The sequence below is a fragment of the Heterodontus francisci genome, chromosome 18 (assembly GCF_036365525.1).
Source record: "Heterodontus francisci isolate sHetFra1 chromosome 18, sHetFra1.hap1, whole genome shotgun sequence".
Lineage (NCBI taxonomy): Eukaryota > Metazoa > Chordata > Chondrichthyes > Heterodontiformes > Heterodontidae > Heterodontus > Heterodontus francisci.
In genome coordinates this window covers 28,204,786-28,232,671 of record NC_090388.1, presented here as the reverse complement: position 1 = coordinate 28,232,671, position 27,886 = coordinate 28,204,786, and the positions used below count along the sequence as shown (strand labels likewise).

Below are 27,886 nucleotides of genomic sequence, written 5' to 3'. Positions count from 1 at the left end.
GTCAGAGGCTAGGAATCCTGACTCCCCAAAGCCTGTCCACCATCTACAAGGCACAAGTCAGGAGTGTAATGGAATACTCTCCACTTGCCTGGATGGGTGCAGCTCCAACAACACTTAAGAAGCTCGACACCATCTAGGACAAAGCAGCCCGCTTAATTGGCACCCCATCTACAAACATTCACTCCCTCCACCACCGAGGAACAGTGGCAGCAGTGTGTACCATCTACAAGATGCACTGCAGCAATGTACCAAGGCTCCTCAGACAGCACCTTCCAAACCCGTGACCTCTACCAACTAAAAGGACAAGGGCAGCAAATGCATAGGAGCACCACCACCTGCAAGTTCCCCTCCAAGTCACACACCATCCTGACTTGGAACTATATCGCCGTTCCTTCACTGTCGCTGGGTCAAAATCCTGGAATTCCCTTCCTAACAGCACTGTGGGTGTACCTACCCCAAATGGACTGCAGCGGTTCAAGAAGGCAGCTCACCACCACCTTCTCAGGGGCAATTAGGGATGGGCAATAAATGCTGGCCTGGCCAGCGACGCCCACATCCCATGAATGAATAAAAAAAATATAGGTAAAAGACACTTTTAAAAAAATTTTATTTAGAGATGCAGCACTGAAACAGGCCCTTCGGCCCACCGAGTCTGTGCCGACCATCAACCACCCATTTATACTAATCCTGCACTAATTCCATATTCCTACCACATCCCCACCTGTCCCTATATTTCCCTGCCACCTACCTATACTAGGGGCCAATTTACCTATCAACCTGCAAGTCTTTGGCATGTGGGAGGAAACCGGAGCACCCGGAGGAAACCCACACAGACACAGGGAGAACTTGCAAACTCCACACAGGCAGTACCCAGAATTGAACCCGGGTTGCTGGAGCTGTCAGGCTGCGGTGCTAACCACTGCGCCACTGTGCCGCCCAGCATCACAGATGCCAGACTTTGGCCAATTTGATTCACGCCGCGTGAAGCGCAGTTGTAGCAGACACATTGGGCTGAATTTTATCAGCGCGCTGCGCTCTGCTCATTTAGATGGAGGGGGCGGAGTGGGCGCCCCCATGATATAGAGGAGTCAGTTCCACTTTTAAAGGTCTTCCAGCCCTTCAGGAGAAATTTAAATTTTTAAAGGTGGCGGTTCTATGAAAATTTAAATAAAGATTTGTCCACACCTGTAATCCCCTCTCCCATCCCCCATCCCCCACCCCCATGCATAAATATTTAGTTTTGTGGCCTATCCCCCCCAAAAAAATTCGTTATCTGTGACAACCTTTCCCCCTGAACTTTATTCTCTTTGACCCTAAACCCCTTCCCACCATCCCCACACCCAATAAAAAAGTTTTTCCCGCTTCCCCCCCGCCCTGATAATTTGACTCCTGTCCCTTCCCCACCATTGTCTCGCCTCGGAACTCCATATGGGGTTCCAAAGGCACTCAAGTTGTGACCAGCGGCCGTAAAATCGGCATGGGATGGTCGCTGTCGGCAGGTATGTTCATTTGCATGCATATTACCCTCATGTGAATATTTACATGAAGGCCCCACCCCCAAAAGTTGGGGGGCCCGCACCAAGGCCTTGTCGCCGCCACTAATATCCGACGGGGCCTTCTCGGCATCGTGGGCCGTGACAGGCTGCTCCCGCTAGCATTTTAGGGGCCTCCCCAACACGACCCACGGCGTCGAGGGGCTGGTAAAATCCAACCCATTGAGTGCCATATTCCGTCTGTTCGGTGCACCTGAAGAAATTATTTCTGACAATGGGCCACAGTATGTGGACAAATCTTTCAGGGATATGTGCAACAAATGGGGGGTGAACCATGTGACACCTCACCACATTACCTTATATCTAATGGTCTTGCCGAGCAAATGGTTTGCACAGTCAAATCACTTATCCTGAAGTGTAGGACAACGAAACAAGATTTTTGTGTTGCCATGTTCCACCTCAGAGCTACACCTATGGACACTGGCTTACCATCACCAGCAGAGATCATGTTTGGCAGGCAAGTGAAAACGATTCTGGCAAACCATCAGCTGTCCAAATTCTCCAAGATGCAGGGGACACTGCTCAAAAACCAAGGGAGAATGGAGATGGTGCATGACCAACATGCAAGGGTGGAATTACCTCAATTACACATAGGACAAAAGGTCAGGGTCATACACCCCACAATGAGAACATGGTTACCTGCAGGGGTATCCAAAATATGCAGTGAGCCTAAGTCTTACGAAGTTACAACACCTAATGGAGCAGTGTTGAGGAGGAACCAAAGCCAATTAAGAGAAGTGTGCAATTCTCCAATTGTGCACAGTGAACTCAAAAGAATGCACTTGACGATGAGGGTATGAAGGAACAACAGGACAACAACCAACACATTGACAACACATCTGTAAGCCAAGAACAGCTAAGGGTGAAATCCACATCCCCAAAAGGTTGTACCGTAACAAGATCTGGAAGAGTTGTGAAACCACCAAAACAATATATTGACTCTTAAGCTTCTGCACTCGTAAATTTCACAATCCTTATCTTTATACTTGGAAATTTTACAATCTCTATCCCTGTATAGCTAATTTTGATATTATCCAATTTTATGTGTTTTTACTTGCAGCGTATAAGATTTATCTTTGGAAAGAAAAAAGTATGATCATTTTAAGAGCGATGCCCCTTTAAGAACTCAGTATGCTAATGAGCTAAGTACCAGGATGTAGTCATGCAACTGGAAGCCACAGTCACTCTGCACGGCAACACACTGAACAAAAGTTTCTGTATATAGTTTGCTCTGTATTGTATGTACTAGTTTAGCTGTTAATAAACCTTCCAGAGATCTTCAAGGAACTGGAATCCATGTACCTCATTGTGTTGCGTAAGATAACACAAAGAAACTCATGACAGACTCATGTTTTCTTTTGATGTTTCTCTTGGTCAGTACAAAAGTTGAGTGGAAGCACCTTCCTAAACCAATCCATATTGCAGTGACTAATGCAGTGTAAGTTTGTAAAGGGTTAATACCGAAGACAATGCGAGAGACCCCTCCCACTGTATGAGCGATGATGTAACAGTCACATGAGATAGGCTTGAGAAGAAGGTATAGCAGCATGAAGGATGCTAGCTTAGGTGGCTTGCAGAGAGTCTATATAATAACTGTAAATAATCGAGTTGTTATTTAACCTTTACCAGAGTCTAACACTTTCTATATAACTTCCTACAATGCTACTAATACAATGCAACAACCAGTAGAGTTTGCAGGGTTCACAGCAGTGGAGATTGGTTTTATGATCCACTGCTTATAGCAGGTAAATCGCACTAATACCAGCCTACGTACTAGAAGCAGTGGGGACAGTATAAAGTTTTTGTAGATGTTGCGAAGTAATACACTTCAGTGTCCAATTCATCTTCAAATAGGAATTAACTTGCACCTTATTTATTGTTTACTGGGATCCTGTGTGACTGGTCTGGCTTAGATAACTATCAATATAATTATAAACTTTAGATATGAATAGTAGGTCCCAAACCAATTTCCTGATATTTATGATTTGGGAAAAAGGGAAAAGATTCATCTGATAATATGGCTAACATATAAACTAGATTTTTTAATACAATGGGGTGAAATTGGATACCGCTGGCCTCCTGAGACAGTGTGGACAGGGAACAACCACTGCACTGAAATGGGTAGGCCTGAGGCACACTTGATATTGGCATCATGCCTCATTTAAATTGGACCAGCAACCTGTGGAATCCTGTTGCATGACCCAAGCAGCTTGCTGGTGAAACTGATGAAAATTTCAGGCCCTCAGGTAGGTGTGGCAGGGGGATGGGGTTGCCAGTTGAGAGGTAGGGGCAATAGGGAAGAAGAAAAGGCAGGAGACTGAATGTAGCACTTCCACATTGCCATGATGTGAAAGAATTCCTCTGGCCATTATATGTGGTAACATTATATGATAATTTAATAAAGAACAATGTGTATGGTATTTTCTGGGCTTAGTTACTATTCAACTGGTAAATAGAAAGTTACTCCCACTATGTAGAGCAAGTACCATTAATGTTTCTCTAAAGTACATTATGCATCTCCTGCTCACCAGTTGTAGAAGATAATAAATTTCTAAAACAAAGGAGGAATCTGCAACCTGTTTGCTCTTGTTAACAAATGGTCTATGGTGGGCATAAACTGATAGCAAGACACCATAGAAAAAAACTATTTATAAATATAAGATGCAGATGAATGGAAACATCATACCAATACTTACAAAATGGCCCTTCCGACATGCCAAGTGCAGAGATCCATTGCCAGAGGCTGTTTCTTTTGAATGGATAACATCAAGACATGAATCCTTGAAAAACTGAACCATATTTTTTACAACTTGGAAGTCACCATTTTTCACAGCGTGAAAGAAAATTCTCTGCCAGTAACCTGGGCTACCAGGAAATACTTGGTACAAAATGCTGTTATAAAAATTTTAATTTAAAAAGTATTAGTTTTTGTCATAAGAGCATTTTTTAAATAAAAATATTGAGTGAACTTCAAATCTCTCACAATACAGAGGATACATAAACTATGCATCTGATGCACAGATAGATGTGTTAATAAGCATAATATTCATCTATCCCAACACAGTTAATATATTTTCAGTCTTTTCGAACAATAGATATGAAAATTCAGCCAGGACTCCCAACAACTCATTGAATAAATGCACTCATATTGAGCCATAAAAACAGATAGGTCCCTTATTCAATCTGGGGAGCACTTGCATTCTCTTCAGATTAAATATGGGATGGATGAACTAACCAGGGTTCCTGCTCCTAGTCACCAGTCAGTAACCTCATGATGTAGTTGAGGGCAGGGTTGGGCTAGGTTGCTGTGCTCCCACAGTAAGATAGCTAATCTCTGTGCAGTTTCTAGCTCTTACTGTTAAATTAGCAATACTATGTTACTGGGTTAGAGTTCTGCCTTTGGGTGCCTTCTGCAAATCCGGCACAAAATGTGCCCAAAATTGCATCAGTTTTGAAGTGTTTATTTTTCCTGAGCTTCTGCTCAAACTCATTTGCATAACACCGAATGCAAAATTGCCATGAATCAGTACAATTGGGCAGCATTTTAAAACGTAATTTAAAACAAAAAAATTGCTTTAAAAATATTCATTGATATATTCAAAAGTGGTGACTTGGTAAAGTTTGATTAATGTGGCTGAAAATGGGTTTATCACAAAAAATAAGCATTTTAAAATCACACTAAATCCTCTGTGAGTAATCTGATTTTAAATTACTGAAAATGACGACTTTAAAAAAATGTCCCAGTTATATTGGGGTACAGTCGTCAGTTCCTTAGCAAACAAAAATTAAAACATTTCAAAACGTATCTATTAGTGTCCTTATGCAAAAATATCCAGCTTAAATTTTGGAGCCTCCTTAAAAGCCTGCAAATGACCTCATTTAGTCAAAACTCCTAATAGTGATTAATTCACCCTGGGGGCATCGGCCGGGGTCGGCTTCAATGTTTTTAAACCTAGAGCAAAAGATGGCGCAAATTTGAGTTGTGCTAAACGCAATTTGCATGCACGCTCTTTTGGGCTGGTTACGCCAATGTGAGGCAAATTGCACCTCAAAAGGCAGTCGAGCGGAAACTCCAGGCCAATATCTTCAGGAGTGGAGGGAAAGAGAAGAAAATCCAAGGGACAGAAACAAAAGAAAAATCCAGTTGAGTGGGCATCCGGCTTGGTTAAGCTGATTCCAAGCTCCAGAGATCTGCGAATTGAGGAAAGACTGGAGAAATCTGGGATTTTCAGCCTTGAACAAATGTGTCTGGGAGATGATCTTTCAGAGATATAAAGATACTGAACTGTAACAATATTGTAAAATTACCTTAAACTAAATTACAAGAGTAGGGCAAATGAAAACATATTCAAACTAGTAAAAGCCAGTCCCAAAGTTCCATAGGGGTTCTGCTGGCATTCTGCCATTACTGCAGTGAGAGATTAGTGAATCCACAGAGAAACAGAAACAAAGAAACAACAGAAATGGCCAAAAACAGCCATTTACACCATTTTCCCCAGGCTTGTTACTTCAGGAAAAGCCCTTAGAATTTTCGAGACAGCAATGCTGGGACTAATTTTACGAAGCCTGTTTTCACACAGAGTGATCAACACAGAGAAATGATTTCAAAGGAAAGCTGAGGAAATGAAAACCCTGGAATTACTTAAGAAATGATTATATGCCACAAAGAGGGGACTACAGCACCTTTCCAGATGGATGACAAAGATGGGCTGAATGGCCTTCTTAACATATTTATCTGGCACCCTTTGAAAATGTTTTCAGATATTGTTGCAGCACAGAAACTTGCCATTCAGCCTTTTAAATCTATAAATTATCTTGCTGGGTTTCCAGGAATTTTGTGCAATGAAACCTTTTGAAACTCCCAGTCTCTGCACATCCAGCAATTTATGTGTCATTTTCAGAAGCTGACCATTCTTCTACCACTCATTCATAGTCCAAGTAGAAAGTTTCTAAGTAATGGTAGATAATATAACATTACACACGACATCCAGAGTCATGCATGATCCAATGCCGATTAGCAAATTTTAGTTTGGAATAATTTTATATTTTCATTGAATAGAGTATGGTGTCCAGAAAATTCCCAGAAGGGAGACTGTTGCAATCACTGCCAAAGAATTTGGGGAAAAATGTCCCGGCCATTTGGAGGACCTCCGGCAGCATTTTTTGGTGCTCAGTTAATTAACTGTCTAGTACTAGGGCTCCCAGCTCTTTAAACGATGGAAGCCCGCCCTCAAGAGCTGCCAGCCAATCGGAGACTGACAGCTCTTCGGCTCAGCAGCACCACCAGAAGCAATGGTCACTGCTGGGACTGCAGATGTCACAAATGGCTGCTGACCTCCCCATAGGATAAGTAGGGTCAGGGGTCTCTGGGGCCAATCAGGCAGGTCACGGTGAGGGACTGGAAGGCAGGGGAGTTGCTGAGGGTAACCGGAAGCCACCTCCGTGGGCCACAGAATGCCTGATCAAGAAAGCCCCCAGCCCACAGGGAGGCCACCAGGTTTTACTCCCCACATGATGGAGGGCCCCCCAGCCTCTGGTAAAATCCCAGCAATGACGGGAAGAGGCCCTTAATTGGCCAATTAAGGGCCTCAATTAGCCTCTGGGCAGGAAGGCCATCCTCCACCTTTCCTGCCACTGATAAAATTCCATGGCGTCGGGGACGGGCACTGCAGCACCCCCATCTTCCCTCACCATTTCACACTCCTTCCCCATCCCCTATCCTGTCTCTAGAAGGCTGGTAAAATTCAGCCCTATTAAACTAAGGCTGATTTGTGTTTCATTAGATACAACATGGGTGGTGTAGTAGGTGAGACATTAGGCTTCTGCCTCCTGGAATAGGGATTGAATCCAGCCTAGATTGAGGAGAGAGAAGTCTCCTCACACTGTAAAGGCTCCACATGAAAATAATCTTAGCCACAAAACGTTAGCTGGGTTAGGAATTAACCTCTGAGGCCATAAGGATTATTGGTATGCAAAATGAAGGATTTAGAGTGCTACACTCAGAGGCCAGAGGTAAAACACAATGACAAAACGGGAAAAACTGCTCAGCACCAACATCTTTTATTTGTGTTAAAATAGTCAGTAACTGTTGTGGGATAACCTTAAGAGGAGAGCACCTTAAGAGCTGTAAATGAAAATCACCAGAGGAAGTGATGTCGCGTCACACATGGCCAGGGAGTTGTGGGTGTAGCCCAACAGAATGTGATGTATTCAGATGTGCAGTAACTCTTTGTATGTATATGTTCCAGTCAAGTTATAATAAAAACTGACATTTTCTTTGAATATTACTTGTAGTCCCGTGAGTTTTACAATAATTCACATATCAAAGATCAATTAATATTATAGTAACCATATAACATCTATTGTTCTATCTATAAAAGAAAAGAATAATGTCGGAACACATTTTTAATTTTTTATCTCAACTGTAATACAAGATTGAGATGCAAATGATTACCACTATTATGACTGCACTTACCGCATGTTCATCTTCAGTTTCTTATTTCTTGTTTTACTTTCAAAAAATAACTATCAGCAAAACAAAATTAACTTTAATCTATGTAGAATGACAAAATTAATATGCAACAAAAAATGAGAAGGTTAACTCAACATAGTACTTACATGATAATCTGGATAAGCATTTGGGTCAATCTCAACCAGACCAGTTAATGGAAGCTTCAAGATCTTTCGAACTGAGACTAAGTACAAAAACACAAAAAGAGTAAGCCATTGTACATAATCTACTCTGTTCACAGAATTCTTACACAATTCGAAAACCATCAGACACAGATCAGTTCCTGCATGGAGGAGATCCCTGAGGCATTGCGGAGCCATGGGCAGACAATGGAAGAGTCCATGCAGCACATGTGCTCCATTATGCCTCAGGGTTTTGAGTGCATGAACTCCTCCATTGAGAGAGTAGCTAACCCCTTGGAGAGCCATATGCAGCACCACTCTGAGTGGATGCAGGAACAGTGCATTGATATGCAGAGAAAGAGTGAGACTCTCTGTAACATTGAATGCTCAGTGTCATTGATGGCGTTGTGATGCTTGAAGTGGATGCCAGCTACGTCCTAGCTGGTGGCCTCATAGGGGCACCATGAAAGGGCTGAGGCGATCAAACAGGCTGATGAGGGGGCCATCCCTCAGGGGGCACCAACACCATCCCTCACCTCCTCGGCCCCTCTAACTGAAGTAACATCCATGCAGCAAGGCCCTGTGACAGAGGCTGCCCCTGCAATGATGGGCAGGGGCAGTAGCCCCCCCCCCCCCCAGGGCACCTCCCAACAAGAAGAGGACAGGCATCTCAGCTGCGAGCAGAGACAAGGCAGCAGGCTGCCTCCACCTCATCTTCAGCCACAGGGGGAGCACCTCATAGGAGTGGTCATGAATGCAAGATGCCACGTTGTTTGATGCATTTTATGGGTCGCCTGGGTGATGCTTTTAGATTTTTATATGTTCATTGCCTTTTTTGTTTGTTATATTATTGATTATGTCAACAAGCAGACTTGTGTGTTATCATTGCTTGATGTCAAAAGGGTCATAGTGAGGGGCCTGGGCAGGGTGCAGTCTAGCTAGATTACTTGCGGTCCATAGTCTGCATTGGGGGGAGACTATTGACGTGGGGACCCCATTATCAATTGACGGGGCTGGCAATGGGATTATTCAGATTTGTGTGCTTACTGAATAACTTCTCTCTCTGATGGAAGGTGACTTACAGATTCATCTGTCAGTAGGGCTTGGAGCTACCCAAGTGAAATGTTGCTGAATTAGCGTGGCCCTAGCAGCCATGTCAGCCTGCCGATCTCTGTGAGCATGGGATAGCCTTGGCGGATTTCCTTCAATGCCTGGGCACTGGCCTCCTCTAGAGTACCAACTTCATCCTCCTGTTCCTCCTCGTCTTCCTCCTCATCCTCTTCAGCCAGCTCCAGACCTCTTTGTATAGTCATGTTGTGCAGCGCAAAGCTAAGGTCCACAACACGAGACATCCTGGCTGGTTCATACTGGAGGGCACCACCCGATCAAGACAGTGGAAGAACATCTTCAGGATGCCAATGATCTGTTCAATGCAGGTATGTGTTAGTGGATGACTTTGGTTGTAACACCTCTCTGCATCCATGGCCGGGAACCATACGGGTGTCAGAAACCACCTGTTCAGTGGATAACCCTTATCTTCAGCAGCTATTCATGGAGTCTGGATGTGGGCCTGAAGAGTTGCGGCACTTTGGATTCTTGAAGGATAAAGGAATCATGACAGCTGCTCAGGAACCGAGTGCAGACCTGCACGAGATGATTCCTGTGGTCACAGAGCAACTGCACATTCAGAGAGTGGTAGCATTTTCTATACAGGAACCTGACTGGCTGGTCTGTCCGTGCCTTGATGACTATGTGCGTGCAATCGATGACCCTGGACCTGAGGAAATCTATCGATGCTAGCGAAGCCCAATGCCCTCTGTGCCTGCACTGGCCCATCTGTCTCAAAATGGATGTACTCCCGCACCCTCTAGAAGAGGGCATCTGTGAGCTGCCTGATGGCGTGATGAGCTGCTAACTGCAAGATGCCACCCAGGTCCGCAGCTGATCCCTGGAAATACCCAGATGCATAAAAGTTCAGGGCATTGGTGACTTTGATGTTTACAGGTAGGGGACTGCCATGGGGGCCACAAAGCATCAGGTCATTGTGGATCAGAGCACACATATCCAAGACCAACTGCCTGGATAGGTGCAGTCTCCTACGGCTCTGGCGCTCTGTTACTCACAGGCAGCTGACTCTTAGACGCTACACCCAATGCTTTAGGTAGTGCCTTCTTCCCCTTGCAGCCCCTTGCTGTGCTCCTCTGGCCTCCTCCTGACCAGGAGGATGCATTTGCTGAAGCTGATCCTCTACTCTGTTCAGTGTCAAAGTAGCTTTCTGCCATCTCAAATCCCTCACTTACCTCACATCCTTCTCAAGAGTCCAACCACTCTCTGGTCACAAATACAAGCCTCTCATCACCAGTGATAGCAACACTGGTTAACTAGCTGAGTTTAAATCTCTCAAATGCTGAGTAATGCATTCATTGGCATTCATGCTTCCCTGTTGTGTTCTCAACCCAATCATGTCCCAGACCCACTGTTTTCCCCATGCCCCCCAATTGAAAATCTCGAACTGCTGCACCAAAGACTGTTAATGAACTCCACAACAAGCTCAACAATCTTTTCATAGGAGGTGTGCTGGCTGCCGGCTTCCCCACCTCTCCCCCACATCCCCCACCCCACCCTCCCTTTGAAAATCAGATTGCATTCCGGACTCATCGGAAACAAGTGACGCCATCCGAGATCACAACTTTCAATCCACACCCGCATCCAACCTTGCCTTCACAGGCGATTAAAAATCCAGCTTCAAACATCCGTCTATCTGAGCCTTAAATATACTCAATGCCGGAGCATCCACAACCCTCTGGGATGGATCAATTCCAAAGATTCACAATCTTCTGAGTTAAGAAATTTCTGTTCATCTCAGTCCTAAATGATTGACCCCTTATCCTGAGACTGTGACCCCATGTTCTGGATTCCACTGCAAAGGGAAACAACCTCTTAGTATCTAACCTGTAAACTCCCAATAGAATCTTGTATGTTTGAAAGAGATCACCTCTCATTCTTGCAAACTCCAGAGAGTATCGGCCCAATTTACTCAGCCTCTCATAGGAAAACCCTCTCATCCCAGGAAACAATCTAGTGAACCTTCATTGTACTGCCTCAAATGCAAGTATATCCTTCCTCAAAAATGGAGACCAAAATTGCACACAGTACTCCAAGCGTGGTCTCACCAAAGCCCTATACAATTGTAGCAAGACTTATTCTTGTACTTCTATCCCCTTGCAATAAAGGCCAACATGCCATTTACCTTTCTAATTGCCTTCTGTACCTGCATGCTAAAGTTTTCTGCTCGTTGTACTAGTACGCACAAGAGTCTCTGAACATCAACATTTAGAAGTTTCACACCTTTTTAAAAAATATTCAGATTTTCTATTCTTACTACCAAAGTGAATAACCACACGCTTCCCCTCATTATACTCCATCTAACATCTTGTCGTCCACTCACTTAACCTGTTGATATTTCTTTACAGCCTAGTTTTGACGAAAGGTCATTGACCTGAAACATTGGGTTGAATTTTACTCTGGCAAGGGGAGTCCTGGCAGCAGGCTGAAAAGCAGGGAGAAGCCACCTCACCCCCCCACCCCAGCCCTCCATCGGACCTCTGTTACAATTCTACGTTGGGCAGGCAATTAACTGCCCACCATCGGGGCCATCCCTTTAAGAGATGAGCTCCCGTCTCCAAGAGCTGCCGGCCAATCGGAAGGCTGGCAGCTCTGCAGTACTGACAATGCCATTGGAAGCAGTAGTCACAGCTGGTACTGTAGGAAGTCCTTCAGAGGAGAAGAGTCCAGAAACTCCATGAGTGGTGAGTAGGGTCGTGGACGCCTGGGCCATTCAAGCCGGTGGGGGGGCAGCGATCACCGCTGGGGGGATTTCCCCCAAAGGAGGGACCGTGCTAGGAGGCCGCCAGGATTTATCTGTTGGCATCTGCCCACGGTGGCGGGTCCCTCTGCCTTCAATTAAATTGAGGTGGAGGCAGGACGAAGCCCTTAAGTGGCCATTAAGTGGCCAGTTAAGGGCCTCAAATGGCCTGGGACGACAAATCCCTACCCTGGACTAAATTGGAAGGCGACAAGCACTCCACACCCCACACCCCCGCCTCCGTTCTCATCCCTAGCGAGCCCATAAAATGCAGTCTGTTAACTGTTGTTTCTCACTCCACAGATGCTGCCTGACCTGCTGAGTATTTCCAGCCTTTTCTATTTTTATATCAGATTTCCAGCATCTGCAGTTTTTTGCTTTCATGTTCACAATAATTCTGCAGGTCCTACACCAACATATTCCATTTCTTTCTGCAAGACAATTTGACTACAAGAGGGAGCAGACATGAACAGGAGGAGAAACACCATTATTTCAAGTGTTGTCCTCAATAGAGGAGGCCGTCATTCATGTAATGGATAGAGGATGAGCCAGATGCTTGGAAAACGGCAAAACTGGAGGATTAATTCTGCAGGGTTTATGACCATTTTCCCCTCCTTTGCTCTTCTGATTGAACTCGCCCTCCCCACTCTTTGTATGATAACATGGTGCTGCTTTGAGCTGTGACTCATCTGTTTCTGAGAACCCTTGCCGCTAAGTGTTAACCTTTAGAACCCTTATCTCTCTCTTTTCTTTACAGTTTAATAGCAAATTATGGGCCCAGACAGAACAGAGTAAGAGGAGGACAGGGCTTACAAGGATGCACAGTGCACAGTAATTCAGTCTTGTCTTTATTCGCACCAGCTCAGAAACGGTACCATGAGTACTTCAGAGGGTCAATCTGAGAAGTCTGCCCAGGGTTATTCCATGACAGCACAAGTATACAGGAGTAAGGCCAGATGGAAAGGACAGCCCAGGAACCAGCTTGACAGAGGGTGTACTCATCCCAGTTCTGCTGCAGAGAGCACAGATGAAGACATTCAGTGTCAAACCTAGAAAAGAAGATTGGTGGTTGCACATTGCCAACTGCTTAATGTATTGGACTGCCTGCCAGGAAACCCGCACAAAATGCCAGTCAGTGTGGAGGAGTTGACCTCCAACTTGTGTGGGGTCATTGCACATAGCAGTGAATCAGTTGAGCCAACTATGGAATGTGCAGTCACCTCTATGCACACTACAGCGTGTCCTCGTTGATGGAGCCTGTACCGAGAGCTCTGAAGGCTTCAATTCAATTTCAGATTGCTGCCATTAAGGCTCTGGGTTCCACCATCATCTTCAACTTGCCAAGTGTAAAGGGAAGCATGAATAGGGGCTTCCAAACAGGACCGCTACATTCCATTCTCACCCACAGCAGCCAGAGTTCTGAGGCACAACTCCGTGTGAGTGGTAGTAATGCCGTTAGAGAGGCACATGCGGTCCACCCTCAGAATGCTTGTAAGCTATACTCAGAATAAAAAGCCCATGTACTTTAATTACTGTGGTTCCAGGTAAACATGATCAGCAACATGGGGAGGAGGTTACAATGCAACACTCAATTAAAGGGACATAAGGGTAAACTTTCTGATCTGTAATCCTGGGATAGTATCTCGTCCATTGGGCGTGCATATTGGAAAATGGCACAGGCTTACACCTTGATCTTCCATTCAGTACAAAATATATACCATTTATATAGCTCTGTGCACAACCACCAGATATTTCAAAGCACTTTACAGTCAATGAAGTACTTTTGAAGTGTAGTCACTGTTGTAATGTAGGGAACGCAGCAGCCAATTTGTGCACAGCAAACTCCCACAAACAGCAATGTGATAATAACCAGCTAATCTGTTCTTGTGATGTTGATTGAGGGATAAATATTGGCCAGTACACCAGGGATCATTCCTTTACTTTTCTTCAAAATAGTGCCACAGGGTGTTTTACATCCACCTGAGAAGGCAGACAGGACCTCAGTTTAACATCCCATCTTAAAGATGTCAGCTTCAACAGAGCAGCATTCCCTCAGTACTGCACTGGAATGTCAGCCTAGATTTTTGTGCTCAAGTCCTGGAGTAGGACTTGAACCTACAACCTTTAGACTCAGACAAAAGTGCTACCAACTAAGCCATGCTGACACCACAGGGGTAAGCAGATATCAGTGCGTGCCTTTCAAAGTGTAAGTTGAGATATACTGTACATTTCCAGACATGTTATGTATAGGTTGCTAAGTGAAAGTGCCAAAATAAATCTTACACAACAGCATTGTAAGAGTCACTGGACTGTTCCTACATAATAGTATCATGTGCTGTTTTTGAAATGTGAGTGGCCAATCTAGAAATCGGCATGAGCGTAAGTATGCCCTTTTTAATCTCTGTCTGATCAGGAAGTAAAGGAGGAATAAATGAAGCATGTTTCAGGCTGAAACTAATTCATGTATCATCAAGATACAATAAAATGTTAATTCCTGAGTAAGAAGTGGAAAATAATGTCAATCAGCATATTCCATGCTACCCTTCAACTCTTTTAATGTGCAGATTTGCTATGTCTCCCAACAGGTATAAATGTACTATATAGGTAAATGTTGACTTGTGACCATTATGTCACACTCATGAAAAGTGCAGCGATGAAAATACAGAGCCCAAACTGAAAAGTTATAAAAATTGACTTTTCCTTTAAAAAGTGGACAATGTGCTTCAAAATGGCTGCTGACGATCAGCTGACTTGGCCTGTATATTCAAACTGTTTCACTGTGAAGGACAAAAGGATACATTGCAAGCCACGAGGTGTTAGTTACTCCATCCTGAAGCCATCAAGAGACATTCCTGAATTGAATGGGTTCTTCTGAAACAAAGAAGGTGTGAAGTAGCCACATCCTGGTCCATTGTATGGCCACAACAGGCAGGGAGCCATGCATCTCCTAACAGAGGCTAATGTGAGAGATTTTTACCTTAAAAAGAAGCTCTCTGGAGAGGGAGAGAGAGTGCGATCACAAGAACATCACCGCAAAGCAGTCCGGCCAAAGGCCGTGAAAAGTAGCCCAGCATAAACAAAAGAAAGAGCCCTGCTGTGAATTATACATTTCAACTTGGTGCAGCAGAAAACTGAAAGTGATCACCGCCTCCAGTCTTAAGTCTTAACCACCAGAAAACTACAAACACCCAGGCATGCAACTTTAAAAGAGAAACTGTCCTCCAAGAAAATTCAACAGGTTTACATGAAGCCTGAGCACCTACCTCACTTCAAACCACTTACCTTTTTCCTCTCTATCTATCTATTTTTGTTTGTGTGTCGGTGAGAGTGAATGTGTGCGTGGGTACTGTTGCGACCATTTCAGGAATGAACATTGTTCAATAAATAGTTAATCTTCTGTTTTAAACCTCAAAAAAACTTGGCAAATAAAACACATGCAAATTAAAACCTTAGTAACAAAAACACTTGCTGTGGTCAGTTGGGATGTGAACAGTGGAAACAAGCCACGCCATCACCCACCTGGCCGTAACAATTACTTACCATTAGGTTGATATCCTGAAAAATCTTCAGTAAATTTCTTAGTTTTCTTATCCTGAAGAACTATTTTTCTACTTTCTGGGAAGGTCTCCTTCTCAGTTGCAAGATAGAAGCAATTAGTTTGGGTGAAAGCAATTGCCAGCGACAAGCACAGATCGTTCATCGACATATTTCTAAAAGATAAAAGAAACGAAAATAAAAAAATCTAATTTTTCCTCTCCCCCTCCTTAATTCCCATCTTCCGTCTTTTAAGTCTTCTCCATAAGGTGTATCATTCCTTGACTGAGACAAAAAATATAAAACTTGCTCCCAGGCCTTTACTTTTAAGGTGACTTCTGCAAGGGTGATCCATGGGGAGATGTCTCTTTCTGTCAATTTCTCGTGGGGGAAAGTACCTGTCCCTCTATTGAGCACCTCCCTCTGATGACTTGGTTCACTATGTGGGCAGTCACAGGAGTACTGTTACAAGCAGGATGATTGAAACTGGAGATGCATTAATCGAATTGACTTATGCAAGTACACAGAACAGATGGTGAAATGGTGGCATCCAGTCTTGTCCGAGAACAATGTAGTTTGAATGCAATTCAAGCCCACATAGATACTTTTCCAGCCAAAGTCATACAGTTGTGAAACCCACAGTTTTCACAGATGAGTTTCAGTACTTGCATGACTCCAGACTACAGGATATATACTATGTTGAAGATGCATAGTTCAGAGTAAAATTGTACTTTAAAGAATTCAGAAGAACAGAAATGCACAATACTAATTGTTTCAGTTCCTTTATGCTACTAACAACAATTTGCATTTGTATATTGCCTTTAGTAATAACTATCCCATGGCACTTTATGTAGAAGAGAGATGGATCAAGCAATGAAGGCTTTAGGAGAGTTGGCACAGTCAAAATGTATGTTTGAGGAGGCTCTTAAAGGATGGGAGGGATGTAGCAAAGTGAAGAGGGTTAGAGAGGGAGTTTGAAAGGGGAGGGTCAGCATGACTGGTGAAAGCTTTGACACCATGAGGAAAGCACAGGAGCTCAGAGTCAGCAGAACCCCATGGTAGAGATGATGGCGTGGGCTAGGGAGTAAGGCTGGTTGGGGGGGGGGGGGGGGGGGGGGGAAAGCATGGAAGGATCTGTAAATAAGAAGAATGAATTTGAATGTGGTACCCTGAGGGACAAGGAGCTGGTGGAGATCAGCAAGGTTGACAGATGACCAAGATCTAGTGTGGGACAGGAGGCTGGTGAGAATGCATTCAAAAAGTGAGGTCATGAGGTAACAAAAATGACTAAGGGTTTCAGCAGAAGAGGGAAAAAATTGGGTGAAGATAGACAATGCTGCAGAATTGGAAATATGCTGTCTCTGTGGTAGATAGGAAATGTGTTTGAAGCATGATCTGGTTTTGCCTAAGTGAATACTTAGGAAGAAAGATAGAGACAGGAGCAAGTCTATGCAATATTGTTGGAAGCTGAAGGCGATGGCTTTGGTTTTCCTAGCATTCAATTGGTGAAATTTTTGGTTCATCCATAATTATGTAACTAGGCGGTAGGTTGAGAGAAAGTATACAGGAAATCTGCAGCTACATCTTTTGGTTACATTGTGGCAACATTCTATCAACAGGGTGCTTAAACACAATGCAATGCTAATCACAGCAATGAAAATATATACAACTGTGAATAATTTATGAAATTTCTGAGCAGCGAGTATGAAATAAGGTTTCAATCACATGATTCAAGCAAAACTTTATTAAAACCTTATGAAGGAACGGCAAGGAGGAGAGACACTGGACCTAAATCTGTGAATCTACATGACTCTATACAGTATAATAATGTTCCTCAAAGTATGATTAGATGCATCATTATTACGCCAATGAGGAGACTTCCCACTATATAGCGTGGCAGATTTGCAGCACAAAAATTGGCATCCATGAGACGCCGTGGTCCAGTGGCAGCAACACGACCACAATCTGTATCCCCATGGCCTGGCACATCCCTCAATTCTGTATTATTATCAAACTGAGCAACCAACCTTTGATCAATGGGAAGTGTATAAGCATGTGCCAAAAGCAGCATCATTAAATTTGCCAACCCTCCCAGATTACCCAAACATTTCCAGAATGGGGTATAAATATTTCAGGCACTGCTGCTAAGTCTTTATATATGTACTGTCTACAGGATGTAGTACAGAAACTCAGCAAACCTATTCTGACAGCACCACCCAGCCCCATCCCCTCCACCACCAAAGACAAGAGCAGCAATGTCAGAGGAGCATATCATCTCCAGTTTCTCCTTCAAGTCACACATCATCCGACTCACACACATCCTGCCATTCCCTGATTGTTGTTGGGTCACAATGCTGGAATTTCCTAACTATCATGATTATGGGGAGCACCTTCAGCAGAGGGAATCCAGAAGTTCAAGAAGAAAGCCTCCCGACACTTTTTCAGGGTAACTGGGGATTTTCATAAATGCAGCCTGGCCAGCATCATCATATCCCATGTACAAATAAAATGTTTGCATTTCACCCCCAAATTGCTTCCTTGCCAATACACTAATACTGATTTTTTAAATTGTTGTTTACTACTTGCTAATCATAAATTTTATTTAACTTTACTGAATTAACTTTTTACTAGCCAAAAATAGTTTATTTAATTTTAATCAGAGAAAATCTGTGTCCATAAAACTATAAAGGCTAGCTTACTGCAGAGGAGAAACCAGTTCTTGGCTGAGGTGGGTCAGGCAGCAGACTGCAAAGAATCAGATACAGCAGTTTACTAGACAGAAGATTGGAGATGGGCAGATATGTATAATGATGTTACACTAAGCTGGATAGTTGCATTATTTCTCAGCTCAGTGCTGGAAAGTAGCTCATCCCCAGGCTAAATATAGGGTGAAGTGTTTCAGTTCCGATGAACAGTAACACTAATTCTGCATTTGAACATTGGGCTTATGGACAAAATAAACAACTTGCCAAGTATAGGAGACATTTTTGTAATTGAGATTTGTTTCTCAGTGACAGACAATATCAATAGTAGATAACAAATTGTAAATCCCATATGAAAATAAAATTATTAAGTGGTTCTCTTGCTTTTGTTGCAGATTACAAATACACTGAACATGAACACAGGTTTCTTCAGGCTTAATAAATCTATTCAAATGCCTTCAAGCATCACCAGTAACAATTAACATTTGCCTGCAAACAAAGTGCATCCTTTTACCATCACAATAAACCTGTCTGATTTACAGAAATGTTTAATTACTATTAAGACTATTATAGTCAGCAAAGCATTTTATACTAAAAGATGCACTACACCATCCTTTTTATTCCAGACACAAGATTATTTTGACAGCACTGACAGCTATTCCCACTGTTGGGAATGCCCCCGGGATATCACTGTGACAACCACACATTGCAAACACGCTGCCTCAAATAAGATCTGCCTAACAGGTAACATTTAAATTTCTGCTTTCTCTAATTTTCATTTTTTCTAATTTTCTCCTCAAGAATCCCTCCCCTTCCATTCCTACACTAGAAATGTGCACAATTTCCCTGAGGGATTTGCCAGATAATCTACTCCCAGACATCTGCCAATTCTTGTATTTAAGTAGCTGCTGGAAGGCATGTGAGAGTAGTCCAGGTTACTTCCCCTCAGGTTTTCTCTCTATTCTTTCCACTGTGTGGGTTCACATTTCCTTTCGTTACCACCTCCAATTAGCATGACTAAAAGTTGAAAACTTGCCACATGGGAGGGTTTGGAAGGACGGAAATCTTTTTTATTAACACCAAAGTAAACTTATGTTTTGCTAAAGGGTCCACGTCCACATAATCAACTCAGCTGTGCTCTCCACAGATGCTGCCTGACCCCTTTCTGATATTTTAACCCCTGATTCTTTCCTGTCTATTGGTGGAAAGGGTTAACATTGAGGCATTTGTTTATAAGTGTCTGACACAATTACAGTACTGGAGCAGATGTTGGTCCAAGAAAATTCCCAGCCCATATTTCCTACACTCATTTTTTGCATGTCAGGGATAAAGTAAGCACACAAGTGGGAATGGATGGGGTTCATTAGACTATTTACTGGGCAAAGACATATGATTAGATCCTTTCTTTTTGACATGTTATGTATGATTGGCCCCATGACTGTCTTCAGTTATCTTGAGTTTGGTAATATTTTATGCAGCATATTTGATTTATACCAAATGCTGACTTCAAAAAGCTACATCCAGTATAGAAAGATCTTTTTCTTTCCCCACAAGTCAGGACAATTGTTCACCAATGCTCAGTTTAATGTTTCCTCTGATTTTAGCAGCCTTTTGAAGATATGACTATTGTGTTACACTCATCTCAACATAGTTGAGATTAGAATTTAGCAGATGGGTGTCTTCAAGTCAGTGAGAACATATCCTTGATTCCACTGTGGCTGCTATTCAACGACACCATGAATACAGACCAATGTTGTTGTTGGTCTTCCTTGTAAAAATAATTGCAAACAAATGAATGGGGAATAATAGTATTGGAGTGTAGAACAGCACCATCTTGTGGTATAGAATGTCAATCCCACTGCATAAATCTTCTGAAATTGGGCCAAATTCTTTGTGGGAGTTGTGATGGCAACCTGCCAGTGTTCACTGTCATTACCCCTCTGAAATTGACCACAACTTCAAGATGTCAGGCATGCACAGATTAGCAGGGAAATCCTGAAGTTGCAGTCTTTCACTCAGGGTTCTGACACAGGCTGCACTGTGGACCGCACACCCCTCCCCCTCACACCCACCCGCCAGAGCCAGCAATCACTGAAATCAGCGAGAACTTCAACTTTTGTGCCCCCACATCACTGTTAGAAACCTCTTAAATGGTTACACCTTGTTCAATCAGGTGTAACTGTGTTTTTAATAATGATGTGATTAATAAAGTTTGACGAACAACAAAACCAGTCCTGAAAAAATAATTTAATAATTATGGAGTGCTTTAACTGATTAATCAGTAGATTTTTTAATGCAATTTTTTTTAAAGTTATGTTTTAAAAAAAGAGCTTTTTCAGAATATTTTGCCTCCTACCTTCATCCCATGTGAATGTCTCAATCTTTAATTTGTTTCATGTAAAACATTTTAAAAGTGATTTTATTTTATTGCTTTTTGTTTCCTGCTTGTGGAGAGTCTGTGAAAAATTCTTTAATGTGATTGGCTGTTTGGACAACGTGGTGACATCTCTCCAGCACCATGCTGTCAATGCCCAGTAAAATAAACTGCAATCAGTTGCAGTATCACTGCACAGCGATCGAGGTGAGATTCCCACCAGAGCGATCGCTAGATCTCTCAGTGAGACTTACTTCGTGATCAGCAGCGAGCGCCCTTGTTTCGCCACTGACTGCAAACTCTGGGCCATCATTTTTAAGGAGATGACGAGGGTGCCTTGGATAACTCCTTTGTACCCTCTGGTTCACTATCCATCAAATGGACTTACTCCATATTTTGCCCACAGGCTATATTTATTGCTTTTCCTTTTCTCTACCAGCTATTTCTTTTTCCATGGGCAAGACTTTTCCTAGCTGACAATGTTTTGACCTCCAACATCATTTTGCTGCCTTTCATTTTTTGCCACACGGTTATTTTGGGAAGCTTGAAAAGATTTCCCCTTCACATGTGGCTGCATCTCTTCACTGACTGCAGAAAACCTGGATATGTTGCTCTCCCACTGTGCAAGATGTCAGCAGGGTGCCATGAACATCGAGGTGGGACCAGTTGTGTGCAGTGTGTGAAGGTGCAAAGCTCCCAGTACCTGAAAAATAACAACCTTCATTATTTTTTAATTTCTGTTGAATAATTTTATATTTTTCTTTCACGATTTATTTTAACTACTTGCACTATTCATATATTTTTTCAATGTGTCATCTTTTGAAATTCCTTCTTACCCCTCCACACACAGCACATACTTGATGTATGAGTAGGAAGAGGCTAAGAAACAATTTCCAGGCCGCTGCCAATGATGCTTAATAACCAGCTGCTCGGAGACACACAACAGTAATTTAAGCTTACTCACCCTTCAATTTTCTCTCCATTATGAAATCTAGTATTGATATTTTAAAGAAAACTGTTAAAAAGAAGTCCCTGTTCAGTACATGAAAATACCATCCCACGCTACTCAATTTTAAATATTGTTTCGTTCTTTGAAACGAATGGCTGCAATTTATGGGACTAATTTTCCAAAGTTGATGCCATTTTGAGTAAATGTTGTGCTGGGAGCTTTGCACCTTCACACACTGCATACAACTGGCCCCACCTCGATGTCCAGGGCCAGCCTTGATTATACTTCATGGCACCCTGCTGACATCTTGCACAATGGGAGAACAACATATCCAGCTTTACTGTAGTCAGTGAAGAGATGCGGCCACATGCGAAGGGGAACATTTTTTCAAGCTTCCCAAAATAACCAGGTGGCAAAAATGAAAGGCAGCAAAATGATATTGGAGATCAAAACATTGTCAGCTACGAAAAGTCTTGTCAATGGAAAAAACACAGCTGGTAGAGAAAAGGGAAAGCAATAAATGTAGCCTGTGGGCAAAATATGGAGCAAGCCCATTTGATGGACAGTGAACTACAAGTACTAATGCATAAAGTGGGTACAAAGGAGTTATCCAAGACACCCTCATCATCTCCTTAAAGGAGGTGGTGGCCAGGATCAGTACTGTGTACTGTACCTGCAGGAGCTACGAACAGATGCTAAAAATAGATAGCAGACAAAGCTGTCAAGGTAGCCAAAAGTACTATTAGCAGGTAGAGGGATCAAGTATGTTAGCCCAAATATGCAACAATGTGTTGCCTGTCAACGTGCTACACATTTACTGATGGCTCAAGCAAAGCCCTCACATAGCCTTACAGTTCTTCCATTGCTTACCATGTATGCCCATACTCCAACGGGGCATAAACTTAAGATGGAACTTTCAACTAAAACAGTTATCAACCGATAAATTAAAAATTTTTTCACATGGTAAATTATTTAAACAAAATCTAAATGCATGATCAGTTATTGACTCTCACAATGGGCTGCAACTTGGGCACAGATTTGGTACTGTATGTGTTCTTTAAATTCCAACAATCCAAGATTACCTTTCCACTGGCAGAACATTTGGTACCTAATATAAGGGAATGGACCCAAATTGGAGAAAGGACAGGAAATTCAAATTTCTGTACTTCTTTAGAGGAGACCACCTTGGACATCCTGCCTACAAGAGCATTGAGTGAGGAGGGGAAAGTGAAGTTGGATGCCTACCCTAAGCTTAAGGCTAGCACTATTCTGTCTTGACCATTCTCTCATTTACTTACACAAAGGTATTCACAAAACTGTAAAAACATCACATACACTAACTTGAAAAACAAATTTTTTTGGTGAGCTATTTTTTGCATCAGCATTCAAACAGTTTCCTTTTTGTAAAGAACAACAGCAACAGGACACCAATGACTAATTTCAAAGCACTGCTGCATTTCCTAAAGTACAGGGGGCATTGATGGCATCCATGTGGCTATCCTACAATCAGATTTTTGTTCTTTCTCTGGAACCACAATTTGCTTCTCCTTATCTGTACACTGTGCTAACTCTTCAAGCTCATCAGCTGTATTCCCTGTGCTCATGTGCATGGCTATGCTTGTGTTTGCAAATATTGGCGAGAGGGACACAATGCTATGAGGTGCTGTCTTCTTCTGGTCCATTAGCAATGTTGCCAGACTACTCTTTCAGGTCAACATAAAAGTGAAAAAGAAGCAGAAAATGTTTTGCCACGTTAGCCAATGCATCAGCCACTTGTTTGATAGATCTGTGAGCAGCAACTTAGCTGATACTGTAAATGATCCCCAGCATCCCCTAGAAAGAGATAGAAAAAACTGTAGAGTTGAGACTGATGGTGACTTTGACTGCCAGTGGATTTTGTACGTTGCAGGTAGGCTGCAGTTGCCCTTGCAGCTATCACACAGCTTGGTAATTGTCGTCCAGCTGACCAGAAATTGTATAGGCAGTTCTTCTTGGTCATTGTCGAGTACAGTTGTTGGTTCTTCTGGTAATTATTTCCCCAAGTCCATTCCCTAGCTACCAACTCCATCCCTCTCCCTGGCAACATTCAAAGATTAAACCAGTCTGTTTGCAACCTTATATAAAAGCAAAATACTGTGGATGCTGGAAATCTGAAATAAAAACAAGAAATGCTGGAACCACTCAGCAGGTCTGGCAGCTTCTTCGGAAGAAGGGGCAGAAGGGTCACTGACCCGAAACGTTAACTCTGCTTCTCTTTCCACAGATGCTGCCAGACCTGCTGAGTGGTTCCAGCAATTCCTGTTTGCAACCTTGGTGTCCCATTTGACCCCAAGATGTCCTTCCGTCCTCACATTCGTGCCATCACTAAGACCACATACTTCCACCTCCGTAACATCACCTGACTTCGCTCCTGCCTCAGCTCATCTGCTGCTGAAACCCTCAGTCATGCCTTTGTTAACCTGACTATTCCAATGCACTCCTGGCTGGTCTCCCATTTTCTAATCTCTAAACTTGAGGCCATCCAAAACTCTGCTACCCATAACTTAACTCGCACCAAGTCCCGTTCCCCTATCACCCCTGTGCTCACTGATCTACATTGGTTCCTAGTCAAGCAATGTCTTGATTTAAAAATTCTCATCCTTGTTCTCAAATCCCTCTATGGCCTCGCCCATCTCTATCTCTATAATCTTCTCCAGCCCCACAACCCTCCAAATATCTGCATTCATCACATTCTGGCCTCTTGTGCATCCTTGATTTTAATTGCTTCACCATTGGTGGCCACACCTAGGCACCAAGCTCTGGAATATCCTCCCTACACCTTTCTGCCTCTCCACCTCCTTTTAGACACACCTTAAAATCTACCTCTTTAACCAAGCTTTTGGTCATCTGATCTAATATCTCCTTTTGTGGCTCACTGTCATACTTTGTTTTATAATGCTCCTGGGAAGTGCCCTAGGAAGTTTTATTACGTTAAAGGCTCTATTAAAAAAAAGTTGTTGTTGTTGTTGACATGCTGTCCATCATTTTGTAGTAACTCAGTCATTATTATGGTGATTGGAGCACTTTAAAAACCATCCCCCATCATTCATTTTAAATTAATTACCAACTGGTATGAACTCTATAATTTACAGGTAGGTGTCTTGTCACTTCTTGAACTGAAGTAAGTTTGTATTCTATGAACTGGCTTTCAGATCCCCTCTTTGACATTTTTTGCTGAATTCTTATAAATGCTTCTTTTACAGTTGGCTTTTTGGTAATTTTGTGTTAATATTAATATTTTCTATATGTTCTGACCCATCGCCACTGCCCCTGCCCCAAAAAAAAATCCAAAGAAAGCATTAAAAAGTGAGCTTCTGCACCTTTATGAGCTCTTTTTAATGGAAATGAAAATCAAATAAACAATGCTATTTTTATGCCTGAGCTGTAAATTGAAAATCTACCCCTGGGTTTCCTTCATGTCCACTCCATGTGATGTATTGAGAGCATTTTACAATCCAATTGTAAAGGATGAGAAATCAATGCTAGCTCATCTGCAAACAAGATACTTAGAGAAATGAACTGGCACAGTTGATCCTCTGTTGGATCTCCTCGTCAATGGTGCCTTTTGAGAGAGGTAACTGCCAGGGTATGAGAAGTGCGCAATATATTCTCTTTTCTACATCATTGGGAGGTGGAATATTTGGCTGACCAGGTGAGACTGGATACATGAGGTTTGTTTTGGCGACATTCAAGAGGTTTGGTATGCAGAATCTAAGTGATTGACAATGGCTTGAAAATCTGGTGCAGAGTGGACAATGATACTGCATTCATCCACAAACTGTAGCTTATGTATATCTATGGTGGCCAGTTTAGTTTTTGCACAGAGGCAACTGAGATTAAAGAGCTTTCCAGCTAAACAGTATTTAATACTGACACCAGAGGGCAGCTGATCTTTGATGAGGTGAATAGCCACTGTCGGGTAGATTGTGAATAGGATGGGAGCTATCACACAGCATTGCTTGACCCCAGTCCAGATTTTGAAGCCATCCACTCAAGATAGTTGTGTATCAGCGACACATAAGAGCGCAAGAGAAATTCCATCAGCAATGCCTCTCAAATGGCCAACATTCCCAGGGAGGGCAAAGAAAATGCTTCAAAGACGCTCTGAAATTCTCCTTGAAGCATAACTTTATTGACCTTAATGACTGGGAAGAGCTTGTTACGAATCGCTCTGAATGGTGACAATTTATCCATCAAGCTGCATCATGCTTCAAGTACCAAAGCCTTAATAATGAGGCAGAGCGACAGTAGAGAAGGAAAGAAAAGGAAGTAAATCCTGCACTCTGGATCCCACTACCACATGGGACATCCTGCTCCATATACCCAGAGGGTCGAAAATTGGCCTGCACAGTCACATGAAGTCTCTTGGCAGAAACTCGCAACCCTAAATAGATGTTGTCTTTGAATTGAGGGACAACTGACAACTTAGACAAATACTGCTGCCACTTTGATGGGGAGGCACCAAGAAAATGGAGCAGAATTTCTCGGCAAAGGAATGGATCAACGTTCATCATATAGGTTGCAGAATACCAGGTAGGTGGGAGGGAAACCTGAACCAGACTGTGGGCTCACACTGGCCTATTAAAACCTATAAAATCACCAGCTGCTACATAGGAGGATGCTTTTGAACAAATGCAATCCAAAACATTCATTTTGAGGAGGTTTTCATCCATAACATAGATTACTTATATGAGTGAGTGTATAACAGAATTTCAATTCTGCAAACAGCAAACATCACAATATAATAAACACATTTCAGGATGTAAATGAATGAATGCATCCGTAGGTAATCAAGGATCAGCAAAAGACATTAATTGTGGACTGAATAGCAATAAAATACTGTCTTGAGTTTGTAATTCATTACCTCGGTACAGTAACTGTTTCAAACCGCTCTATCAATTTCTGAGAAATAGCCTCCTTCGTCTGTTTTTGTACTTTGTAAGCATGCTCACTCCAATTCTGACAGAATGGCACATCATATGAGGCATGAAGCCAGCTCAGCTCTGCAACACAAATGGTTAATTTTCAATTAAATAATGGCAGATTTCTGTGCCATTGCTTCTGGACAGTCAGCAGATATGTTATTCTTTGTTATATAGGGCCTGATTTTATTCCAGCAACAGCTGTCCTGGAGAATCCACCTCGGCCCTCTGTCAGACCCCAGTTGCTATTTAATGGTGGGCAGCCAATTAACTGCCTGCCATCGAGGACACTGTCCCTTTAAGGGACGAGCTTTCACCTCCAAGAGCTGCTGGCCAATCAGAAGGCTGGAAGTTCTGCAGTACTGGCAGCACCACCGGAACCGGTGACACAGTCAGTGATGGTGGGGGTTGTCTTCCAGGGGCAGCCATCGCCGCCGGGGGACCCTCTGGGGGCTCTGGATTAGCCCCAATGAAGGGACCACCTCTGACCCCGCTAGGGGGCTGCCAGGTCTCACCTTGTGATGTCTCCACACAGCGTCGGGCCTCTCCGTCCTTCACACAATTGGAGTCGAGGTGGGAAGAGGCCCTTAAGCAACCATTAATTGGCTACTTAAGGGCCTCAATTGGCCTAAGTCGGAAAGGCCGTTCTTGGCCTTCCTCACTGTGGAGAAATGGGAGGGGGCCTGAGCAACGTTGGGAACTACACCCCTTGCCATTTTGTCTGCCCCACCCGCCTCCATGCCTCTTTCCATGGGCAGAATAAAATGTGCAACATTCTTTAAAAATGCTCAAGTAATTGCAAGAAAATACCAGAAGATTTTATTTCCTGTTGCACCTGAAAATCTGGCCGTACTTTTAAGAGAGTCTCTGAACAAGCACAATTGTAGAAAACTCAATTAAAATGTTTTGGCACCAGGGCTGTTATTATGTCCAGAGTTGTATAGAAATCGTAAATCAATGGTCTTAATCATTATTTTATGGTTGTTTCAATATGTACAGAGTTTTCTGTGTTGAGGTCAGGAGACGCTGAAAGGGAGTAGGGAAGATGTTCCAGTTGCATATACGTAGTAAATGGGTAGATGGTAGATGGAAGGATGCCAACCAATGGGGGAGGAAATAACATTTTGTGATTTTGGCAGTTGATCCAGGTTTCTATGGACAGTGAGCAGGGTTGGAGGAGTGTTGGAATAGCAGAGGATTGTTGGGATCTGAATATACTGTAAAGGATGACCTTGAGTCTGGGAGTTTTTGTTTTATTCACTCACAGGATGTGCGCTTCGCTGGCAAGACCAGCATTTATTGCCCATGAGACAAC

At 42.9% G+C, this 27,886-nt stretch overlaps 1 protein-coding gene across 3 annotated transcripts in view; it reads right to left on the bottom strand.

Annotated features, from left to right (window-relative positions):
• The window catches only part of LOC137379829 (putative ankyrin repeat protein RF_0381), a 214,984-nt gene that overhangs the window by 95,745 nt on the left and 91,353 nt on the right, over positions 1-27,886 (bottom strand). For 2 of the 3 annotated variants that reach the window (XM_068051206.1, XM_068051209.1), the window contains exons 1-3: positions 15,592-15,680; positions 8,172-8,248; positions 4,250-4,445 (exon numbers count right to left, since the gene is read on the bottom strand). In XM_068051206.1, coding sequence (XP_067907307.1) covers positions 4,250-4,445; positions 8,172-8,191 — 216 coding nt within the window. In that variant the 5' untranslated portion in view covers positions 8,192-8,248; positions 15,592-15,680. Of the gene's footprint in view, positions 1-4,249; positions 4,446-8,171; positions 8,249-15,591; positions 15,762-26,513; positions 26,653-27,886 lie in introns of those variants that run through there. The other variant, XM_068051208.1, reaches the window with a different exon arrangement.